The sequence below is a fragment of the Leptodactylus fuscus genome, chromosome 1, assembly GCF_031893055.1.
Source record: "Leptodactylus fuscus isolate aLepFus1 chromosome 1, aLepFus1.hap2, whole genome shotgun sequence".
NCBI classification, from domain to species: Eukaryota; Metazoa; Chordata; class Amphibia; order Anura; family Leptodactylidae; genus Leptodactylus; species Leptodactylus fuscus.
The window spans coordinates 78,618,155-78,641,069 of record NC_134265.1 but is presented as its reverse complement, the minus strand read 5'-3'; the positions used below and the strand labels follow the sequence as shown (position 1 = coordinate 78,641,069).

Genomic DNA, 22,915 nt, shown 5'->3' with positions numbered 1-22,915 from the left:
ATAATTTTGGTGGCTACTTAATAACTGTAATTTTGCTACAGTTATGATTCGGAATGTAAATACCTGATATGCATTATGTATTCTCATTGCTACAAATCAAACATAATTTAAACATAGGCATACCTCCCAACTTTTGAAGACCAGAAAGTGGGACAAAATGTGTGGCACGCGCAACGTGCCGTGGCAAAATTAGCTCCGCCCGCTTTTATGTAGACTCCGCCCATTCTCCTTCATTTTTCATGTACTCCCACACAGTATAATCCTCCTACAGTCACCCGTAAATTGTATGTCCGCCCCTCCATCTCTAACCCAGTTTCATATAACCCCTTCATCTGCCCACAGTTTCATGTCCCCCCTACATCTCGGTCCCCAGTTTCATGTTCTCCCCCACCTTCATGTGCCCCAGTGTCGTGCTGTTGTCCCCCCCCCTTCATCTGCCCCAGTGTCATGCCGTTCTCCACCCCCCCCTTCATCTGCCCCAGTGTCATGCCGTTCTCCCCCCAGTTTCATGGGCCCCCTTCATTATGTTCCAACTTAATGTTTAACCCAAAAAAAAAACCACTTATACTCCCCTTCCAACGTTCCCCCGCCGCTCTCTCCGCAGTCACCGTACGGATGATGCTATGACACCATAAGGGTGTGCATTCCAGCTGAATAGCGCTGCTGAAACCGTAGCGCGGCTTCTCAGCGGCTAAAGCCATCGGAAATATGTATTTTCCGATGGCTTTAGGCGACCCCCGTGATTTGGTCGTTCGACCCCCCCGCTGAGGTCGCGACCCACAGGTTGAGAACCGCTGCTCTAGACTTACAAATACCACTTTCAGGCCGGTGTCCATGTGGTGTAAATGTGGCGTGTTTTTTTTTGTTTGTTTGTTTGTTTTTGGTTTTTTTTAAAGTCACAGCAGTGGATGAGATTCTTGCAAATCCCCACTTTGTAGTAAAAGGAAGCAGCAATTTCCAAAATCTTTCATTCATTAAAGCTGAATTTCTATCAGTTTCATAAGAACTGCAGCTTTTCAGGCTGATCTTTACGAGAAGGGGAAAGAAGAGCTTGCACTATATATCAGAACAAGCGAAGGCTGGAGAAGAAACAGCAGACGTAAAATAGAATAAAACCCCATCTGAAAAAGGTTTTCTAGCAAATGACAGATAAAAATTTTAAAAAATGAGCATGAAAGTTCATATTATCTTTAATGCACCATACCCAAAAGAGAATCAAACGTTGGCAACACCTTCTTTTGTATATGGATTAATGGTCTAAAACCTGTACATATACTGCAGCAGTTCCACAATTCTATGATTGTTTGCTTCCCAAGGACTACTAGACAGTAGTGAAAACCAACACTTTACTCATATAGAGGATGTGAATAAATAATGTTTCTCCTTGTGGAGACTGACAACTTGGCATAGGGAGTCTTATAAGACCTACAAGGCTTACTAGGAAAATAGCTCTTCTTCAGGAAGTATCAAAATCTCTTTAGTGTCACCTATCGGGGTAATAAATGGGGCACACTGACTTATGATGTAGTCACCTCTCCCTATAGGTGGCACTACAGACAAAGATATCCTTCCTTTTGGAGGAGAGGTAATTTGCATACCTTTTTGCAAGGAGTCTTGCCTTTAAGTCTCCTTACAAACAATTATTTATTTCACTCCCCCTGCCTATGAGCCCTTGCCTGGTGCAAACAGCAAAACAATTGGGGAATATAATCTGTTCTATTGGATATTGCAAAAGCAAAATGTTCCATATAATGACAATGCAGTTTGTAAAACAAATGTATTAATTTAGAGGGAAAATTCAATTTCACTTAGATCTCACCGGCATTTAAAATTCCACGAGCAGCTCCTTACTGACTGTGCCAGTTTGGTGTCTGTTGCTAAAGAGCATCTGAAAGAATTATAAATGTCACGTAGAAAATCTCAGTGAGCGCCACAAGCATGTCTACTCCAAAATGACATAAACAGATCTCCACATAAGAAGTGCCTTAACTTCTGTAAGTGGTGCCTGCTGAAACGCACCAACCTAAATGTATTGGGACACTGGTTAGCAAGCATGACAGCTGCCATACGTTATTTACTAAGGAGTTTGAAAGGAGTGTGCTACGTAATATTAAGTTACGGGAACCATCATTTCTGTACAGGCCTGTTTCAAAGTAATGTCTGTCTTTCATTTGTTCATTTTCATAGAGTTTTTATATATTATTATTACTTTTGTCAGAGTTATTTCTGTGACCATTGTTTGTTTTTCTTTCATTAAATGAGGGGTACCAACAATTTTGTCCACATGTGTATGTACTTACTAAGGAGATTCTATCTACTTACGACTTGCTGCCTGTGTTCTTGCTGATGGGATATTAGTCATGGAAATAGCATGGAACAGCATGGAATCTTTTTAGCTGCAGCATAACCTGGATTTGCAGTCTAGTGTCCTCGTATATCCTATTTTATAGCCAATTTGGCTGTTCTAAACCTAGGGTCACACTAACAAGTTCAGGGACTTTGTCCCCCATTCTGCTTAAAATATGCGAAGAAAAAAGTCCTGCAAGGAGCACCAGATTCTGATAGGCACATAGGAAGACTTAAGTCGTCAGAACAGATCTCAGCAAGACCTGCAGATTTTTCAACTTTTGACAAAAAAATCTGGTACCCCTTAAAGTTGCAGGTACACCATTATACTCAAAGTAAAGTACTTTTAACTGGCTTTGACAACTAAGCCTATAATACTATGCCAAAACTTATAGTTTCCAAATGAAAGCCACCATCCTCCATTGGATCATACAGTGAATGCCCCTGATGTATTATAATGGGATCCATCTGGTTCTTACATAGAGCCCTAATGGAGTCCACCCTAGTTCCAGCATGACCTTCAAATATGATGGCCTCTGAAACAGAAACGCCAAAGCAAACGTGATACAATCAATGGGTACCACAATGCAAATTCTGTATGAAAAAAGGAAGGCAGTTCTAGTTACACAGAAAGAATATTATCAGTCTATTCTCCCCAATGTGATTATATCGGGGCCCAATCTTCTCAGTTCTACTAAGTTATATTGCCTGTTCAAGAGATGGACCAACCCAAGGTGACACATCCCCCCTCAACTGCCATTGAACATTGATATCCCAAGTAAGGCATGAGGCCATAGGGTGATGCCTACCTTACCAATGGACAAAGTTTAAGCGCTTTTGCTTTCAATCAATACCATACAGGCATTTTTTTTTTTGTTGTTTTTTTATTTTATCTATAGTGAACAAAACTTAACCACATGGAACGGCAACCTCTTTGTTGTAATCAACATAACCTGAGCTACAAGATAGCGAATGTGTTTTTCTTGATTTGATTCGTCTTTCTTTGTAGTTTTCTTTAAGGTTAAAAAAAAAAAAAAAAATCTTTAGACCTTAATCTTTAAATGTCTGCCTTTTAGAAACGGTATTTCATAGAAGAACAATTTGTCGAGTGAACTACTATATTCACATCAGGCCCGCAGAGCCAATCAATGGCTGAAATAAAGCAATTAAACAGTGTACAATTTCCTGCAATCTTTACACTTCAAATGGAACATCAGTCTTCGAGAAAAGTATAATCAGACAGCAAATTGTTCCAAACTTGTTAATGCCAGCTATTGTTTTTCAATGGCAGCAGGGCAAGGAATCGTTCGGTCTCCGCACCTCAGATATTCACTAAGCATGAGCACACTTGTAGATACAATGTCAGAATTGATTTCTCATTTAAAACTTAATAAGGTGCTTCTCAAATGTACATCCATCCGTGCACTTACACCAAGGTAACGATTTCATTACCTCCGACGGCACTGCACAATGGCGGATGAGGAAATAAAATCGTTATATTGTATATGTGCCCCATATGATTTATCGGCTCAAGGCATAGTGATATTGTAGCTGACAAACTTAAGAGCTGCAGAACAAAGATGAGATACTGAGCATATACCTTGTATTGTGCAGGGGTTTTCAGTACACTCGGCAGTGAAAACAGCAGGAAAGCAAGGTGCTAACATTGTGAGTCAACACAATTTTTCCCTTTTTTAAATCATTCCTCCCTAGTCTTATTTCTTAACAGATAACAGCATAAAAAATCACTTGTGTTGGCAAATTATTGCAATTCATGACCATCATCAGCAAGAGAAAAACTGAATGCGCAGCACACCCTGCTGTGACAAGAGGAGGTAATGAAAGCATGCAATGAGGAGAAATGAAATCACTTCCATTGTGTTGCAAAGTAGCAAGGCAAGGGCAGGAGTACGGGGAACAGTCATCTACATCAAATGAAGTGAGGCTGCAACCCTGCATAATGTTGCTCAATGTTACCGCAGTCGGAAATATATACAAGATGGGAATACTTTTTAATAAAATTTACACTTGGTCCATCATCACAGCATTTGCAAAATGATTCCAACACCTAGAGCTATCACATATGCATGTTTTGTGAGGAATGGTTGGTTTCTAATTAAACAAAGCTCCCTACTGGGATGCAGGGCTAGGCTATCAAACGTACCATGCACTGATGAAGCAGAGCCGAATGCATTGTTGTAAGATTCTGCTGTTGCTAATCTGCAGCCCTACGTAAATCCAGTGAAGACAATTTAACATCATAAACATATTGATAGCAAATTGTCCAAATGACAAACCCAGCTTTGTTGCTTTTGAAAGCGTACTTTCAGTTATAAACAAATTTGTATAAACGAATAGTACAAGTGAGTATAAGAAACTTTATAACATCTTATTAAAGAAATATGTTTCCTTCTCCACTTTTCAGGCTTAGTTACTTTTTACATACAAGTATATGAAAGCGGGATGGGGGGGCTCTTGGAAAATACACATTTATAAATACACACATATATAATATACCTTTTGACACTGCTGTATCCTCTAGATCAGAGGTTCTCAAACTTATTTTGTCTACCGCCCACTTCGAGAATTAATTATTTTCTAGCACCCCCCCAAATTTTTTTACTTTACTACATCCTATGGGATGACTGAAGGGCCTGTGATGTCATCAAAAGGTCCTGTAGACTTGGATTTACCTTGTACGGAGTTTCCTAAAGGACCTGGCTCCTCTGCCCACTAGCAGCCTGCTCTATATTATAAAGCTTTATCCTAGTGAAAAGAGAGACCGGGTCCTTTAGCCCAGTAGGATTTAGACTGCTATATATAAGAAATCAGCACTTATTCCACACACCCCCCTCTATCTCACAGCAGGGAGCTAGGTGATGTGTATGTGATGTGTATGTGTGGTGCAGACACAGGCTGGCTCCATACACTCAGCCCCCACACAGCAGGGAGCTACGTCATGTGGCTCCCTCAGCAATGAGCAGGGGGCCAGGTGCTAGTGTCCATAATGAAGTGAATAAAGTAATATAGTGGACAAACAAAGCAGTTTTGCTGAAGCGGTGTATTTAGGAAAAGTCTTAAATCCACATTAACAAGCAGTATAGATAGAATCATTGTTATGATACCACCCCTTTAAATTAGCCATCGCCCCCCTATACCGCTTCAACGCCCCCCAATCTTCTCTGTGCCCTTTACTGCCCCCCTATAGGCCTCCAGCGCCCACAAGGGGGCGTTATCGCCCACTTTGAGAAAGACTGCTCTAGATAAAGACACTACAATAAACATAATGATGCAATAAATCAAGTAATAGCCGCCTCCTCCCCCTACCCTTTCCACAAACTTCAGTGTGCGTGCTGGATATGGAGACAGAATCTTAAGTAAATAAAAGTACTAGCTTGTTTAAAAATAAGGAGGAGAAGAGCAGCTTAAAGAGGACCTTTCATCACTTGTGGCACATGCGGTTCTATATACCGCTAGAAAGCCGACAGTGCGCTGAATTCAGCGCATTGTCGGCTTTCACAATCCGTGCTCTGTGCTGACTGTCAGGAACGCCCTTCTGACGGTGAAGAGCTACGGTACCGGCATCAATAGCTCTTAACCTGGAGAACAGATCGTGAAAGCTGACAATGCGCTGAATTCAGCTGTTGACTTTCTAGCAGTATATAAAATCGCATGTGCCCCAAGTGATGAAAGCTCCTCTTTAAAGGCGTTTTCCCCATCTTCTTGTCTCAGCAGCTTCGCCTGCTGTCTTCTTTTCTCACTTCCTGTGTTCTTCAGCAAGCTGGTGAGAGAGCTTTGACTGTTTGATTAATAGGACACTATGAAGTATCTGAAGCATCTCAATATAGACATTTCCTTTACCATGAGAGATTACTTATCATAATTAGAAATCTAAGGTTAATGCAGATCAAATAATATGCACAGTAGATGTATAGTTTACACAAAGTGCAATTATCTAAACTGCTGGTAGAGCTGCACATAACAGAAAGAGAACTCAGCCCTCCCAGAAAGCAGTGACTCATCACTGCAACCTGTGTGACGCTGGGTTCACACCAGCGTTCGATCTCCATTCTCAGGTTTCTGTCTTCTGCAGACAGAAGACGGAAACCTGTCAGACCGTGTCCAGCTATGAGCGTTTTGGGCTCTCCGTGCCAAAACCGATTTTTTTAAACTGGACACAAAGTCCTGCATGTCCGACTTTGTATTCGGTTAAAAAAAAAAAAAAAAAAAACTGTTTCGCCGCGGAGAGCCCAAAACGCTCACCGGTGCTCACGGCCGGACTATTTTCAAACCCATTCATTTGATTGGGTTTGAAAAATGCCTGCAGGTTTCCGTTTCCTGCCCAGTTTTGGGCAGGAAACGGAAACCTGCATAACAGAAACCCCGGGCGCAGATGTGTGGGACCTATATAATGATGTGTAAACAGAGAGAGGAATATCTTCACACATCAGGCAAACAAGGATCCTATAATAAGTGGAAGAGGAAACAGATTTCTTTAACAAAATGTATTACAAGGTTTCTTTGCATAAATGAATGTTGCATTTGAGCATAAGTTGTTTATAACTGCAGGTACACTTTAAAAAGAGTCAAAGATCAAACTTTTAGAGAATAAATTAGATAACTATATAGAGTATAACCTTGCCAACCTTTGAGATATCTGTAGTTATACTCTGTCTGTCTTCAAAGCTACATGGCTGTAGGCTGTTAAAGAGAAATTGGGACCCAGCCATGGAGTAGATGCTAACGCTGGATTCACATCTGCATTGAAGACTCTGCTGCAGATTCCTCCTAAAATCATCAGAGAGAAATATCCTGCAAAGAGGACTTTTCTCTCTGCTGGTGACCCAGCCGACCCAGTTATAGTCTATGGGGTCAATAGAGTTCGCAGGGAACTGCTTTTTAAGTAGACAAGGTCTCAGTCTTTCAGGTAACGATGCAGACCCAAACACTAGTGTGAACCTAGTGTAAATAAAATGCACAGCTTCATTGTACATCAGCCTAAGACCCCATGCACATGACTGAGCGTGCACCAGACATGGGTTTGAATTTGCAGAGGAATGCACTAAGATGAGACTTGGAGTGACACCTCCTCTACCCTCTTCATAGACTTCTAGGAGAAACTGTAATCTGATCACTGTGTGAGCTGACAGTCCATCCAAAGAGAGAGAGAGAGCGAGAGAAAGAGTGCGACAGAGAGATATCTGCAAAACTATACGAGTCATTTTGCTAAGGAGAGGGCTGTGTTATGTAAGAAAACAGTCTGTCTATAGTGCAGATGTCTCTGCTGTGAGGAGCTATCCTTTCCTCCCTCCTCCCTTCCCCATAGAGTTCTATTTTTGGTTAGTGACAAGATGAGACAAATAAGATGAAGAATGGGACATTTTCTTTAAAACAGTATATTAAAAAGTTTGTTATCTTCCCTAGCAGCATGGATTCATGAAAGAAATAATAAAAGTTTACTTAAATTTTAATGATTTCAGTAACAATGAAGAGAAAGAACAAAACTATTAAAGTTAAGTGATGAAAATTATTACTAGTATTTAAAGTGACTGAGAAAGGTCATGATGCACTTACAATATTACACTGCTAAAAACCTGTTAAATCAGAAAAGAAGTCTACGTGTCAATTGGGACTCATGTCAGAATGTTCATTAGTGAATACAATTGTAATAGAAAAGTCCAATCTGTGTTCACAGAATAAGAGATTACATTTAACAGCATTTAATATAAAAGCGCTTTCATACAATTAGAAGGAAAAAAGTCAATGCAATTACAGTAGGATACAGACTCAAGAACACAGTGACCGAGCACTCCTTAGCCTTCCATTGCTCTGTTTATGTCTTAAATGTCAAGATGTGAAATCTCTCCTGGGGGACATATGTGCAACTATGGAAAGAGATTTCAATTTTTTTTTTTTTTGTAACAAGGAAATTTCATCAAAGAGAAAGCAGATAATACATTCTCAACAGTGCCACTGGGATAAAAAAAAAAAAGATCTTACAGAGCATTACAGTGGCTTGTTTATAGTCTCCAGGACTTTCCTGCATTTTGCAGTGCTAAGATGTTGCAACAAACACTCATCCTCTACACCATAAGCCTTGTTAAAGACAGTTTTGTCAGCTGGCTCCACAGTAACACGTGTCAAGGACACAGCGGACATGCAAAGGCCTTAGGCCCAGTTAAAAGAAAGTTCAGACAGTTCTTGCTTTCGGTGTCCTTATTTGTTTTAGTTTTTCACTTTCGAGTCATTGATTTTCATTCAACCATTTGTTTAGGTGGTTCGTGACAAATTATCTAAAAACAAATAGTTTTAAACACAGTTTAATACCCAGTTGTAGAAACGAGTTCATTGCTTGCCTACCATACACTTGAGAAAGGTGTACTCCCCGAAACGTTGGAATGTAGTGTGTTTGTGCCCAGACCTCTATTTTTTGGAGAAATTCGGTTTTCCACCTTTGAGGCTTTTGTATTATTATTATTATTGTTTATTTATAAAGCACCATTAATTCCATGGTGCTTTACATTTGGGGGTTACATACAGTACACAGAATATACAGGTAGATATAATACTAACAATGACCGACTGGCACGGTGGGGTAGAGGGCCCTGCCCGCGAGGGCTTACAATCTATGAGAGAAGAGGGGAGAGACAGAAGGAGAGGGGGAGACAGTTCAGATGGTGGTGCGGTGATAGTGTTATTGGAGGTTGTAGGCCTTCCTGAATAGGTGAGTCTTCAGGGCCTTCTTGAAGCCTGTGATTGTGGGGGTCAGTCTTATGTGTCTTGGTAAGGAGTTCCAGAGTATGGGGGATGCACAGGAGAAGTCTTGGAGGCAGTTGTGTGATGAGTGGATGAGAGCAGAGCGGAGTAGGACGTCATTGGAGGATTTGAGGATACGTGTGGGCAGGTAGCGGGAGATTAGTTCAGAGATATATGGAGGGGACAGGTTGTGGATGGCTTTGTATGTTAATGTTAGCAGCTTGAATTCAATTTGCTGGGCTATAGGTAGCCAGTGGAGGGACTGGCAGAGGGGAGTAGCTGATGAAGATCGGGGGGTGAGGTGAATTAAACGAGCAGCACATTTTAAGGTGGACTGGAGGGGGGCGAGGGTGTTAGCTGGGAGTCCATGGAGAAGGGTGTCGCAGTAGTCTAAGTGGGAGATTATGAGGGCCTGGACGAGCATCTTAGTAGTTTCAGGGGTGAGGAAGGAGCGGATTCGGTGGATGTTTTTGAGTTGGAGGCGGCAGGTAGTGTTGAGGGTTTGAACATGTGACTTGAAGGATAGGTCGGAGTCCAGGGTTACCCCAAGGCATCGGGCCTGTGAGACAGGAGTAAGTGGGGTTCCGTTAACTTTGATAGATGGGTCAAGTGGAGGGGCCATACGGGGTGGGGTGAAGATGATTACAGATGGAATTATTGTTCATAGAGTGCTATTTTACTGTGTCAAGGATCTTTTTAGTTTCATCAGCTGTTTGCTATTATTGTTCAGTTACTCCAGGGAGAATTACATGTAACTAAACCGCTAAACTTCTCCTTATTTTTACACAGCCTCAGAGACAAATGTAAAATGTGCTTCCGCAATAATAGGGATACTAACAGCAGAAAAACTGATAGGACAACACATATGAAGGCTTATACAGTCATAGAAAAAACTGTTCAGCAAGACCCTGCAGATACTTCATGAGAAACGTAAAAAGTGACAAAAAAAATTAAAAAAACAAGTCTGTTTAAGGGCTACACTAATATACTAAAGAAAATAAAGATTTAATTGGACACATCTTGAAAGCTGATTAATATGGTTACCTTGTATTGTTTGTGGCTTAGTAACCTTATCAAAATCACAGATCTTTGACCACTCATCACGGACCGCTTCTGGTGTCATTTGGCGATTCTGCTCCCTGATAATGGCGCCGACAGTTCTTTCCCAACGCACTAATTACAAGAAGGGAATAGAAAATATTGATCAGAATCCTCAAGGTGACGCCAAAGAGCATGAAGTAATACAAAAAGGAACTTACTTCTAAAAGCTACTTTCTAAAGAATTTTCAAAACCATCTCAAGCCAAGTGCATTTTGTTTGCAAACAGCTTTATAAAGGGCCTTGCCATTTTTCCTGCACCACAAAGATGCCCAGCACAGGAGAAAAGAGACCTTTCAGAGGAAAACTTATAAAGTCACTGAGGGTTTTTGTTTGCTTTTGTCAAGCACAAACATTGCTTCCAAAAAGTGAAATTACTTTTCATGCTGAAATACTGGCCCCGGAAACGGCAGCAGACAAGGAGCGAAACGCAGTGTGGGAGAGAACAATGCTAAGGAGCATTTTGTGTTACAGGCAATTTGTAAACCTCAGGTGAGTTGATCAATTACATCTTACTTTAAAAAAACGTCTTCAAAAGAACAGGAGACAGATCGAACAGACTTAAAGTGTATACAAAGTATACAAACACAATACCAACTACCTAACTAGGACATCATGCGCATTATTCAATATGTACGGACAAAGCAGACAAGCTGTTGCCATTATTCTTGTCCAGGTATTTTCAAAGATGGAAAATTATTCAGATAATTATCTATATATCAAACAGTTTCCACAGATCTAATATACAAATGACAAGTACAGGCTTTGTACAGCAATAGAGGTGCTGGAAAGTGTCCTCAGTCACCTGTAGAATAGTGAATTCAGCCTCTATATCAGGCCTGGTTCACATCTGTGTTTGGCATTCCGTTCGGAGAGTCTGCTTGAGGGGATCCCCCCTCCATTTATAGACTATAATGGGGTCCGTTTAGTTCCCGCATTAAACATGTGGAGGGAGAAGTACTGCTTGTGGAAACCACACGCTCTTTAACGCGTATAAGTTTGCGTTCGGGAAGGGGGTCCCCAAACTGACTCCCCATACAGATATCGAACGCAGATGTGAGCTAGGCCTTAGAATTTCAAGGATAAAATGGTTTGGTCATGTGTAGTACCCTTCAGACTATACACATTAGTTCTATTTATACATGGTTATAGGGAGAGAAAAATATCCAGTGCAAATACATATATCATAAAATACTCACACTTTCCAACCCATCCAGCTCCGACCTGAAAGACAGAGAGAACATTTACTTCAGTAAAAACTGTCAAATCTTTAGAAGTTTTGTCATTTTTATATACGGTATATCATTTTGATCACATTGATAAAAAAAAAAAAAAAATTGACTGTAGAGACTTATAAACCTTCCCAAAAATAAATAGCACAATTTTATCAATTTCTTATAGATTTTTTAAGAAAGTAAATTATTTTACATATTAATAGAGATGAGCGAACAGTAAAATGTTCGAGGTTCGATATTCGTTTCGAGTAGCCCCTCAATATTCGACTACTCGAATCGAATCTCGAACCTTATTATAGTCTATGGGGGGAAAATGCTCGTTTCAGGGGTAGGCAACATTCGATCAAATTATACTTACCAAGTCCACGAGTGAGGGTCGGGCTGGATCCTCCGAGAAGTCTTCTCCGTGCAGCGTCCCCGCAGCATCTTCCGGCTCTTCATTCACTCTGCCAGGCATCGGGCCTGGGCAGAGCCGACTGCGCATGCCAGCACTACAAGCGGACATGCGCAGTCGGCTCTGCCCAGGCCCGATGCCTGGCAGAGTGAATGAAGAGCCGAAAGACGCCGCGGGGAAGCTGCACGGAGAAGACTTCTAAAGGTAGGAGAAGAACCAGTGTTGATTGGCCGACTGTATAGCATTCGGCAAATCAATTCTGGTTCTGCATCGAACTTTTACATTCGAATAGCGAGTGGTACTCGATCGAGTACGAGTATTTCGAATATCGTAGTAGTCGATCGAATACCTACTCGATCGAGTACTACTCGCTCATCTCTACAAATTAACTTATATTTGTATCGGTAATGCCAATCCATAAGGCTGAGTTCACACTGCCATTTAATGTACGTTGCTGTCTTCTGTTATTCATTCTGCTTACTTCCAATGGATACAACTCAGTCCATGGTCATGTGATCTACAGTCTATGGTCATGTGCATAGCTCGTTACCAGGCAGATGTCTAATTACTATGTTGTGACTATAACGAGCTGATTACCTGTATGTCCATCACATGACCATGGACTGTATATATCACATGACCATGGACTACTAAATATGAATGACAGCAAGCAGAGATCTAGAAAACTGCAAGGAATTGCTGCATAAAGTATAATGGAAAATTGTAGAACTTTATATTATATAAACAATAACATTTGTCTTTCAATATTGGTCTGAAAATGGACAACCCCTTTAAATGCTATAAGGCCGCTTGTGAGACTGCTCACTGCAGTACAGAGGCTTGCTGCATCGCTATTTTCCTGCTGACAGAATTCCTTTAATGGAATAGAGACTTAAACTATATTTCAGGCTTTTATTTGACTCCTCTGCTGTAGGGAAAGGAAATAATCATAGGGACCTGCAGAATTTCATGACAAGCATGTGAGCAATGCTGTTACTAAAGTGGGTGAATACATGTATGGGGTTCTCCGATCAGTAATGCTAAACACGTATCAAAGATGAATTCCAGAACAGCATATGTATACTGTATGGCATTCTGGGATATAGGACTGTAACAAGCTTAATGCTGTGAAACTCAAGGCACCCGCTTTCGATAAATTCTGCTATGTTTATGTTATTTGCATTTTTTGTCCAGCAGATAGAATACACATTATACTCAACCAGCTGATTTAATATGGAGTTTTCATTGTAAAAGAGCAAAACTGTTAAAAGGAGATATGACTTCCCAAAAATAATAAAAATGTAATAATTGGCCTCTAGACAATGTGAGAAAATCTCACCTCGAACAAACTGCCATTCTCTTGACAGCTTTCATGACATAGCCACAGCACAAGGGGAGCCACATACTCGGGCTTTAGCGCATCCACAAGATCTAAAATTAAAATAGACAGACCGGCTTAGTACAGAAAAGCAAAAATATATTCATAGTCCTGTTGTTAAATTGTTCTCAAATCCATCATGTGAATGTTATTTAGGTCCCACTTTAAAAGGGAATCTGTCACCATGAAAATGAAGAGAAATCTGCAGGAAGATCTATTAAAGAGTTAGGTTAAAGACTCACACTGGGGAGGGAGGAGATGGGACTTGCAACTAAAACGGTCACAAGTGCTGTTTTTTCCTCCAGCCTGAACACTTTCCAAAGGTCAGTGGTGCCAATGCTCCTGCCAGCACCGTATTCTTTATTGCTTACACAACAAAAGTTGCTGCAAGTGATGCCAAAATCTACGGCAGCTCTGGGGCTACTGTTGATTTGCATCTAGGTGTAAGGGTGTTGGGAGGCAGCGCCCAATTCATGATGAGGGCATCATATACACAGTCTACCAATAAGTATTTGGACACCTGTGGTAGATTAGAAAAACAACATTTATTCATATTGAATAGTTGCTAGAACCCAGCAGATGCTTCCTTACGGATGGTATTGATCCACACAATACTCCCGGATGCCTGGTGAAACTCCTGGTGCATGTGAGCCATCGGTTGGGTCCGGTTTTTTTGGCCAGCAGTTGTCGGTCTCTATCTCCCAGTTTCGGGATCTGCCGACTCGGGGCACATTCTGAAATTCACCGTTCACCTTCCATCTGGGTAATTCTGTTCGCCTGCTGTGTCCCTTAAGGATCGACCATTTCTGTGGTACCCCACAATTACCTCTTTCTCTAAATCAAACAACTCTGCACTTTGTGGCATCTTGCATGCGACTAATGCCAATGCACTAATGGCAATGCTGTTTCCTACAAGATATTTAACGGAGAAAGACGTGACGTACATCACAACTGCAGATATCGTCATTTGCATTTACGTGGGTGTCCAAATACTTATTAGTAGACCGTGTATTAACAGCACCTGTCCACTAGCATGGGAAACCTCAAGACCACCGTAAAATACACCAGTCATAATGAATTCCCCCATCTGAGTGTTGCTTTTTTGGTGCAAGTTTTTTGATGGTTTTCAGAGCCATAGCCAGGAATGGATGGATAAAGGCATGGAATAGATAAAGGAAGGACCTATACTTCTCTCCTTCTTGTTTAATCCAATCCTGACTTTGGCTCAGAAAAGCTAAATCCAAACCAAAAACTTATTTTGCGTCTCTAGTCTCATTTTATTTTCAGTAATTTTTTATATATTGTGTTCTGTGTTGCTAACACTGCAAGTGTTGGAGGTGTTGGACCCCACCAATCTGGTACGATGACCTATGCTTAGAATACATCACCAATAATCTTAGCATGAACAAGCCCTTTAACTAGGGCTACATCTGTATTTTTAGTGATAGTAAATGTGTTGTTTGAAGTTTTTCTAAGGCCATCTTAGATTGCGTGTGGAAAACCTTGTTAAACTGAAATGAGTCCTCATTACTCAAAATGTGTCAGTGTGAATGAAGGTCTTTGCTCCTTTTGATTCTTTTCACTTTCAACTAACTCAAAGATTTTGTGATGAAGTTACCATCTGTTCTTGAAGAGGCCCTGTTGCAACTCCTGACATGCCTATTCTAGTAAAAGTTATATTTCTTATAAATTAACAATTGCAGAGCATCTTTTCTTATAGCTCTGTGTTGTACTGTTCCTCTGTAATTCCTCCTGGTAATTTTAGAACAATCTAAATCAGTGTGTTTATGGACACATCCCTACACACATCCAGATGTCACTTTATTCACATATTTAAAGGAAGAACAACAGAGGAACAGCTCGTACAGAGAAAATGTTGAAAAAAAAAGTTCTGTAGAATTATTTCACAAGGAAAGCAAATGTTAACTAAAGCAAGGATGTCAGGCGTAATGACAGACATCTGATATTTGGAAACAGAATGAAATTAAACCTGCATATTCAATGATGGTCTATGGTTGTGAATCAACATAAAGCCCTCATTCAGAAATCCTTTCACGTAGTCGTCGCAGGGTCTCTGTCTCACACAACCAAAATCCCAGTGAGACAGCTATGTATTCAATGTTTTTGTCAGACAGAGGCCAAGATAAGCCATGCAAGCTCCAAACCTACTTTCTCTCATCCAGCCCTGCTTAAAGATTTAACCTGCCTGTGCTGGCGCGGTGCAGAGGAGGTGTTTGTTTAAATATTTAGAGTCAAGCTGGCATTGGCGCTCCTGCTATCTAGGTCACAAATTCCACTTTCTCAGAGTATTCACAGTCATTCTGTCAGCTGGACAAATCACACAGTCCAGAATTATTTCCCGATGGCTGACTGCAAACCAAAGGCATATATTATGTTCTCTCTCCGCAAATCATAGACTCTTTTCCTAGATTTAGACAAGGCACCTACACACCGATATAGCTTCGGATGGAGAAAGGCTTTAAAAAAAATTTCACTATCCACAGCAAAGGAAAAACAATCTTAAAGGAGACCACAAGACTGGAACCGAAGCTCTGAATCCACCGGTTTAATTCTACTGTAGCATGCCCAGATTCAAGTTACTTTCAATTACCAACAGAGGTGTATTGTCAAGTGGGCGCTCCTCCACAGACCTGAATTGTACTAAACAGTGAAGACCAGCTACTTGACTATACAGGACAGAAACAAAGAATAGCCAACTGGGCGATCCTCCTCCATCCAACAATGACAAATCATCCATTTGACAGTATTTCTATCAGTAGCGTCAACACCTTTGGAACCAAAGTCAAAAGTCGGAGGACATAAAAGTTCCTCTTTATGGTGGCTATACGCTTTTCAATAGTGTCTGGCCTGCTCAGTTCAGTCAAGTGTGCATGAGTTTTCCCCATCAAAACCCGCTAGCAGGAGACCATAGGAACAGAGTTGTTAAAAATTCAACCCAATCCCAACAAAATATGATGCAGGAATGTCAGTGGAACATTAGACGGTAGGTTCGGCCAAATCATCTCAAGTACATAATTAATAGCATCTCAATACACATTGTCACAATACCTTGAGGAAAGACGGTCTGTGTGAGCCGGGAACCCGCAGTTGGTGCAATGGAATTACAGTGGATATTGTACTTGACTCCCTCAAGAGCAAGTGTGTTGGACAGACCCACAAGTCCAAGTTTAGCCGCACTGTAGTTTGCTTGCCCAAAGTTCCCATAGATACCGGCAGCTGATGATGTCATTATTATCCTATGGATTCAGAAAGCGATTCATTATGTAATCCAACAAAGTGATGTCACTTTAACTCTATACAATAAAGAAATAAAATTCATATATATGTATATGACAAATAAAATTGCTAACACAACTGCAGAATGTTCTATATTTTTTGGTTTCGAGCTTTATTGCTTATTTTAGTCAATCATTGGTAATTTTACAGCATTCTGCAGCACAATATGTTGCTACTACACATAGGATATTTTCAGATGCTGTTATCTGTGCCAATTTTTAGTTGAAAGAAAAGATTTTAAATAAAGTAGAGCACAAGGATATGTTCACACATGGTAGAAATTTCTGCAACATATGGACAGATTAGGGCTGGGCAGTTACTTGAAAAATAACTAAATCTGGCCATCAGTCTGGATAATCAACGTGATTTTGTGCACTTCGGTTATTTCAGTTCAGTTATTACAGTATTCCAAGCTTTTACCTACAGTTTCTTTTACACTGAAAATGTGAGGATCGAAACGGCTATTATTATACTCTGGGGTGTCTCTATACCAAAATTAGCGAAGGCCCATGAGAGGAGAGCAAACCTAAAATACAGTGTTACTCACCTCTGCCAGGCTCCAGCGCATGGGTCTCTATCCTCTTCAGGCCTTCTGAATGACTTCCGGGACTGCTCTGTGGTCAAATGATGTGATCCAAAGACTCAAGTGTCATGATGTTGTGTGACCCACATGTCTGCTAAAGCCAGAAATCAGGCCACAAAAGTTCACATCATTCAGAAGAGGACTGAACAGCAAAAGGTCCAGTGCTGGAGAGCAGGGGAGGTGAGTAACACAATTTTTTTATGTTTGCTCACCTCCCATAGGCCTGCGCTAAATATACCCATGACATTAGGATGCAGATACAGTTGATTACAGAGTGAGAACATAATGGGGAAAATGGACAATAAATCAACATTTCAATGAATTGAATATTTTATGGCAATTATAACTAATGAACGATTTTAAATCAATGATTTTTATACTGAATTTTAGTTTTGGTTATTTACTTATCAGCACCCCTGACTTGACAGCGTACAGTAAGTGACAAATTGAATAGCCACTGGCTAACTGACCAAGCAAAATAATTGAAATAAAAAAAGAGGGTGTCTTAAGCCACCATACCAGACTTCTAAGCCTTCAGGTACTATATGGGCAGTGGTTCTCAATAAGCTAAATAATCTTGTACTTGGGTTTCAGAGGAATATGTGGCACATAAACAAATGTGCCCACCCTTAAAGGGGATGTCTGGTTTCAGAGATGGGATGTGACTAAAAACAAAACAAAAAAGCAGAATCGAATACCCCATCACTCAATCTCTGCCACCTACTGCCAGCATTTGTTGATGGCACCGCTGCAGTCTACAGCTGCAATAGTCCTGTGTCATTGACATGACCTCAACGTTGCGGCACCATCAATAAACACTGGCAGGGCGCAGGAGAGATTGAGCACCTGGGCATTCAAAAGGCAAGTACTGCTTGGTTTGCTTTATACACGCTCACATTTTAGATACCAATTAACTGCATTCTGTCAAAATTAACCAGTTAAGTGAAAACAACAGTGCAAAATATAGAAGAACGCACATATTGATCTGATACGCAAGAAGAGATACAGTCAAAACATTTGCTGAGAGCAAAATAAATATCCGGAATTAAAGGCAACAGATTAATGTGCTAATCATAAATGTGCCACAAACCAAATAAAATCAACATATTCAGATAATGCTTAAAATGATGTGAAATCCATCCACTGCTTTAGGGAGAAAACAGTAACAAAGGTCAATAATAGTTCAGACTAGCTGGAATTATTCCAGATTTAGTTCTCAGCAGATGCTGTAAAATGTGTATGCATTTCTATCAAAACCCAGTTGGCAAAACAGCTGTTGGCGTTCTATGCGTGCTTCATTATTGGTTATTACTACGTCCTAGGCGGCTGAGGCTGAATGAAAACGTGCCCTACTCATATAGCTATGGGGATTGACATTTTTAAAAGCTAGTGAGCCGTGTAATACCAGACCTGAGCTTTCCCTCTACTCTCACTCCAATATTCCACCTCGTGCTGTTCAGAGTCGTACAAGGCGCAGGGCACCATTCACATTAGGAGGCAGTATATTGCTCGCTTAATAAACATAATAGTCACTGAGAAATGGTTAAATAGAAATTTGGCGCCTATTAACTAGCAGGATGTGAAGAATCAATCTCTACTGACAAATCACAAAATGTAGCCAAATGTTTTTTCCTGCTAAATCTTTAATCCGAATGTATGTCCACCGAATGACTCGCAAAATAAAAGCTGGACAACAGTAAGAGAGGTTTCATCTTATGTATCTGATACACTGCGTACTGTACAGTACCCTGAAAAAATAGTCAATGTGTAATACCAGATATAAACCATGTGCAAGAGGGGCACTGTTTCTGAAGGATAACTGGCATGTTTTTCTAATCTCCTATAATCCTTTAAAATAATATGCTGATTTATTGGCATATAGAAGATCCCTATAGGCTAATTCTTATGACATAAAAATCGACTCTGTCGCCACTTTGCTCAGGGAAGTAAATAAAAGATGTATACCAAATAAAAAGATGAGGATAGGTGCAATAAATACATTTGATAAAATGTTCAGGCACTATTGAAACGCAAGGAAGGGTTTCACAAACAGTTAATAGAAGTAGAAGTCTGAAGTTATGTCAGTAACTTAGGGGTGGGGGTCCGGCCAGGGCTCACTAGATCACAAGATTGTGGGTTCCATTCTCTCTGGCATCTGAATGGAGCAAATGGTCAAGCACACACTGCCACTCCATTCATTCTCTATGGCACTGCCAGAGTATAGCAATGGACTATCTATAGCAATCCACAGAAATGAATGGCGCAGCCGAATATGTGTGACCAGCCACTCAATACATTTGGGGAGGTTGATAGGGGGGAACTTTAAATGGTCTAAATACCTCTTTAAGGTATACTGGCAACAGAGAAACATACATTATTGTGCCTTTGACTACTAACATTGCTTGAAGTCAGAAAGACTATAGTAATGTAAGCAGATCTAAAAGGTCATGTTAATTTCTATTCTCCATTGGCTGCAGCCACAGTTGGGATTACATCAAAGCCAGCCATGTCTTTGAAAGTGGCTTCAAATAGAAGGTTTGCAAGTGAAGATACAGCTTCTTTTCCTGTAGAAAACCACAAAGCTCAAGGTCGCTGACAAGAATTGAAAAAAAATATGATGTTAAATTACAGTAAGTGTATTTTTCTTCCTGGTAATGAAGATAATTGACCTATAACCTCTAAAATGAGCAGAATCGTATGCACTCTTTCTAAGTAAACAATTTACAGATAGTAATTTTCTCCTAAGGTCTTAGGGCCTGATCTGACTACCTTATAAGTAAAGAGTAGCCTCTCTTAAAGTTCTAGGAACTAATAGACGCTCTTACCATCAAATATTATTAAAAAGCAACAACATCAGTACCAGTGTGATTCTCTAAGACTACAAAAAACATTAATTTGCTAACATTTTATTATTATTATTATTATTATTATTATTTTTTTTTTTTTTTTTTTAGATTACCATTAATTCCATGGTGTTTTACATTTGAAGTTAGAACATAAGTTTTACATTAGATGAGGGTAGAAGCTGTTCAGATGATAGTGTGGTGGCAGTAGGGCTATTGGAGGTTGTAGAGCTTTGTAAAGAAGCAAGTCTTCTGGATCCTCTTGAAGCTTGGGATGGTGGGCAACAGTCTAATGTGTCGTTATAGCAAGTTCCAGAGTATGGGGGATGCCTTGGAGGTGATTATGTAAAGAGCAGATAAGAGTAAAGTGGAATACAAGGTCTTGATAGGATCAGAGGTTATGTGTGGGTAGATAACAGAAGATTAGGTCAGAGATGTATGGTTGCGGATGGCTTTGTAGGTCAGCGGTAACAATGCAAATTCTATTCACCAAAAGGACTGACAGAGGCTGATGAAAAACAGGGGGTACAGATGAATTAATTGAGCGGCAGAATTTAGGGTAAACTGGAGGGGATCGAGAGCATTTGCTTGGAGGCCACAGAGAAGAGTGTTACAGTAGTCTTAGTGGGAGATCATGAGGGTGTAGACTAGCACTTTTGAAGCTTCAGGGGTGAAGAAGGAGCAGATTTGAAGAATGTTGTTGAGTTGGAGTCGGCAGGAGGTGTTGAGTTCTTAAGATTTCCATAGTTAAAAGTTATTTATGACAGTGATCCTCTGGCTATTACAGTTTAAATGACGACTATCCTTTTTTCTCGTTATAATTAATGTAGAAATAACACATATATATATATATATATATATATATATATATATATATATATATTCTTTTCCTGTCTCAGGAGCTTCCCTGTAGAGCCCTGTCTGTTTTAAGACAATAGATTGTTCATCCCCTGCCTACCAGCTGAACCTCACCACTTTAGTTAGCATCAGCCAAGGAAGGAACTGATCGGCAGGACATAAAAGACTGTTCGTGCCAAAATCATGAAGAAAAAGCTGCAGGCACAAACAGTGAAGTCAATTTTGTTGTTGTTTATCTTTATCATACATATTTAGGCTAAGTGTCCCTTTAAGATCCTAATATCTAAGGTTTTTTATTATTTCTTTTGGGAAGGTATTTTGACCTGAGGTTTCTATTTTATGCTTCAATGATGCCATCACAAATACAACCCCACTGTCATGAGGTTACTCTATAGACCTGGAGCAATGGAAAGTTCGGATCGCAACTTGCCATGGAAATTCAGCCACCCCAATGATATTTTGGGGTGGAGGTGTATGAATGTGGAACTCACTCGCTTTTATATTATATGTCCATACAGGCAGTCACTATGTGATAAAGCATAGTAAAGATAATCTTAGCTCTTTCATCAAACTACGGTAGGCAGTGAGTTGCAAAATGTACAATGCTGAAAGCTCCATTTAAACACAGTAGAGAGCAAGATAATAAAAGAATAAAAAGTATCTTCATACCGTCCAAATTTTTGATTCTTCATGTGATTCCATGCTGCCCGAGTGACTAGAAATGACCCTCTCAAATGAACTCTATGAATAATATCTAAAGAATAAAAAAAGAAATCATCAAGCACTTGACAGAAGACATTCACTATTTACAAGTGTTTTATAATATGCATAACAGGTTCTCTGGCTTCTAGCTGCCCAGTGCCCTTTTATTCCAGAGCAGAGACTAAATTGCAGCAAAAGATACATAATAATACTCAGTCTCTGCAAATTACTTGTATAGAATGATACAATAGTCGCTAGAAGAGTATAAACTTTTATGAAAGTCCACCAACATAAAGACTCTAGAAATGTACTTTATGAAGTTTGTGCGTAAAGCAGGTGCACGCTACTCCATTTACTGCCATATGGTCTCACATTATAGAAAAAGAGGCTGAACGATAACTCAAGATACCTGTAGTAATATGGGAGGCTGCTAAATAGCATGCCCAGAAGAGTGGGTAAGCAGTACACAGTAAGAGATGGTACTAACAAAGTGTCAAGAGCTACAAAGGAAGTGGCTATAGTAGAGGAGTTGCACTCCTCTCAAATATGCCATTTAGCATGGGATTTGGTACTATGCGGTACCATGCAGCCGTTGTTTGTCTAATTTGGGGTGACCGGTGGGGTACACTGGCTTGGTAAGAAGAGATATGTGAAATATATAAACAACACAGTTTCATACAAGATGCAAACGACCAAATTAACCAATTTATCCCATCTGATAACCATCAGATGAGCAATAAAATGTGAATGACTGCTTGATGGGATATTATTGATACATAGTTCGGCCACGATATGTTCACTAATTGCTTATGGACAACATTGTTCTTCTTCAACTACTAACTACAAGGCCATCACACATGGAACTTTCCAGAATGTAGAAGTCCAGTCAGCAAAATCTATGAAGGCTATACTCAAACAATGGTGCAATGGTGTTAGAAGTAATGTTTTGAATGGGTTGGAGGGTGGGTCAGCGGAGAAACGCTTCTCTCCCTGTGATCACAGGACCAGATACCCTGACATTTTTTATTACTCTGAACAAGCCAAGTTTATTGATTTATAACTGGTTGCCCCTATTAAGATCAGTCAGGCACAAGACAGGGGGAGTTGAGACTGGACAATGAACTCAGATCTCTTTGGCACAGAGCTTTGCCAATGAAATGAATTTCCCAGCTTTTGAAAATATGGAAAGGGAAAGAGAGGAGCACCCTGGCAATGAGCATGGCTAAGCACAAGCCAGGAGCTTCACATTACAAAAGACTGTGAATTGCACTAGAACTTTGTCACATCTTTGTGGAGCAGCAACAAGCTGGGTTTTGGCCATCCCATCTGAGAGACCTTCCAAGCTCCAAGGAAAGAAAAGGACTTGAAATTACCAGGTTTTCTGTTTTTATTTTAAAAATGTTTTTTTCTTGCTTGTTTCTGAAA

At 40.2% G+C, this 22,915-nt stretch overlaps 1 protein-coding gene across 1 annotated transcript in view; it reads right to left on the bottom strand.

Annotated features, from left to right (window-relative positions):
* HSD17B4 (hydroxysteroid 17-beta dehydrogenase 4) overlaps positions 1–22,915 on the bottom strand; it is a 249,032-nt gene that overhangs the window by 153,126 nt on the left and 72,991 nt on the right. The window contains exons 7-11 of the mRNA XM_075272298.1: positions 21,458–21,542; positions 16,277–16,464; positions 13,169–13,260; positions 11,400–11,424; positions 10,147–10,275 (exon numbers count right to left, since the gene is read on the bottom strand). Of these exons, the coding sequence (XP_075128399.1) occupies positions 10,147–10,275; positions 11,400–11,424; positions 13,169–13,260; positions 16,277–16,464; positions 21,458–21,542 (519 nt within the window). The remainder of the gene's footprint in view (positions 1–10,146; positions 10,276–11,399; positions 11,425–13,168; positions 13,261–16,276; positions 16,465–21,457; positions 21,543–22,915) is intronic.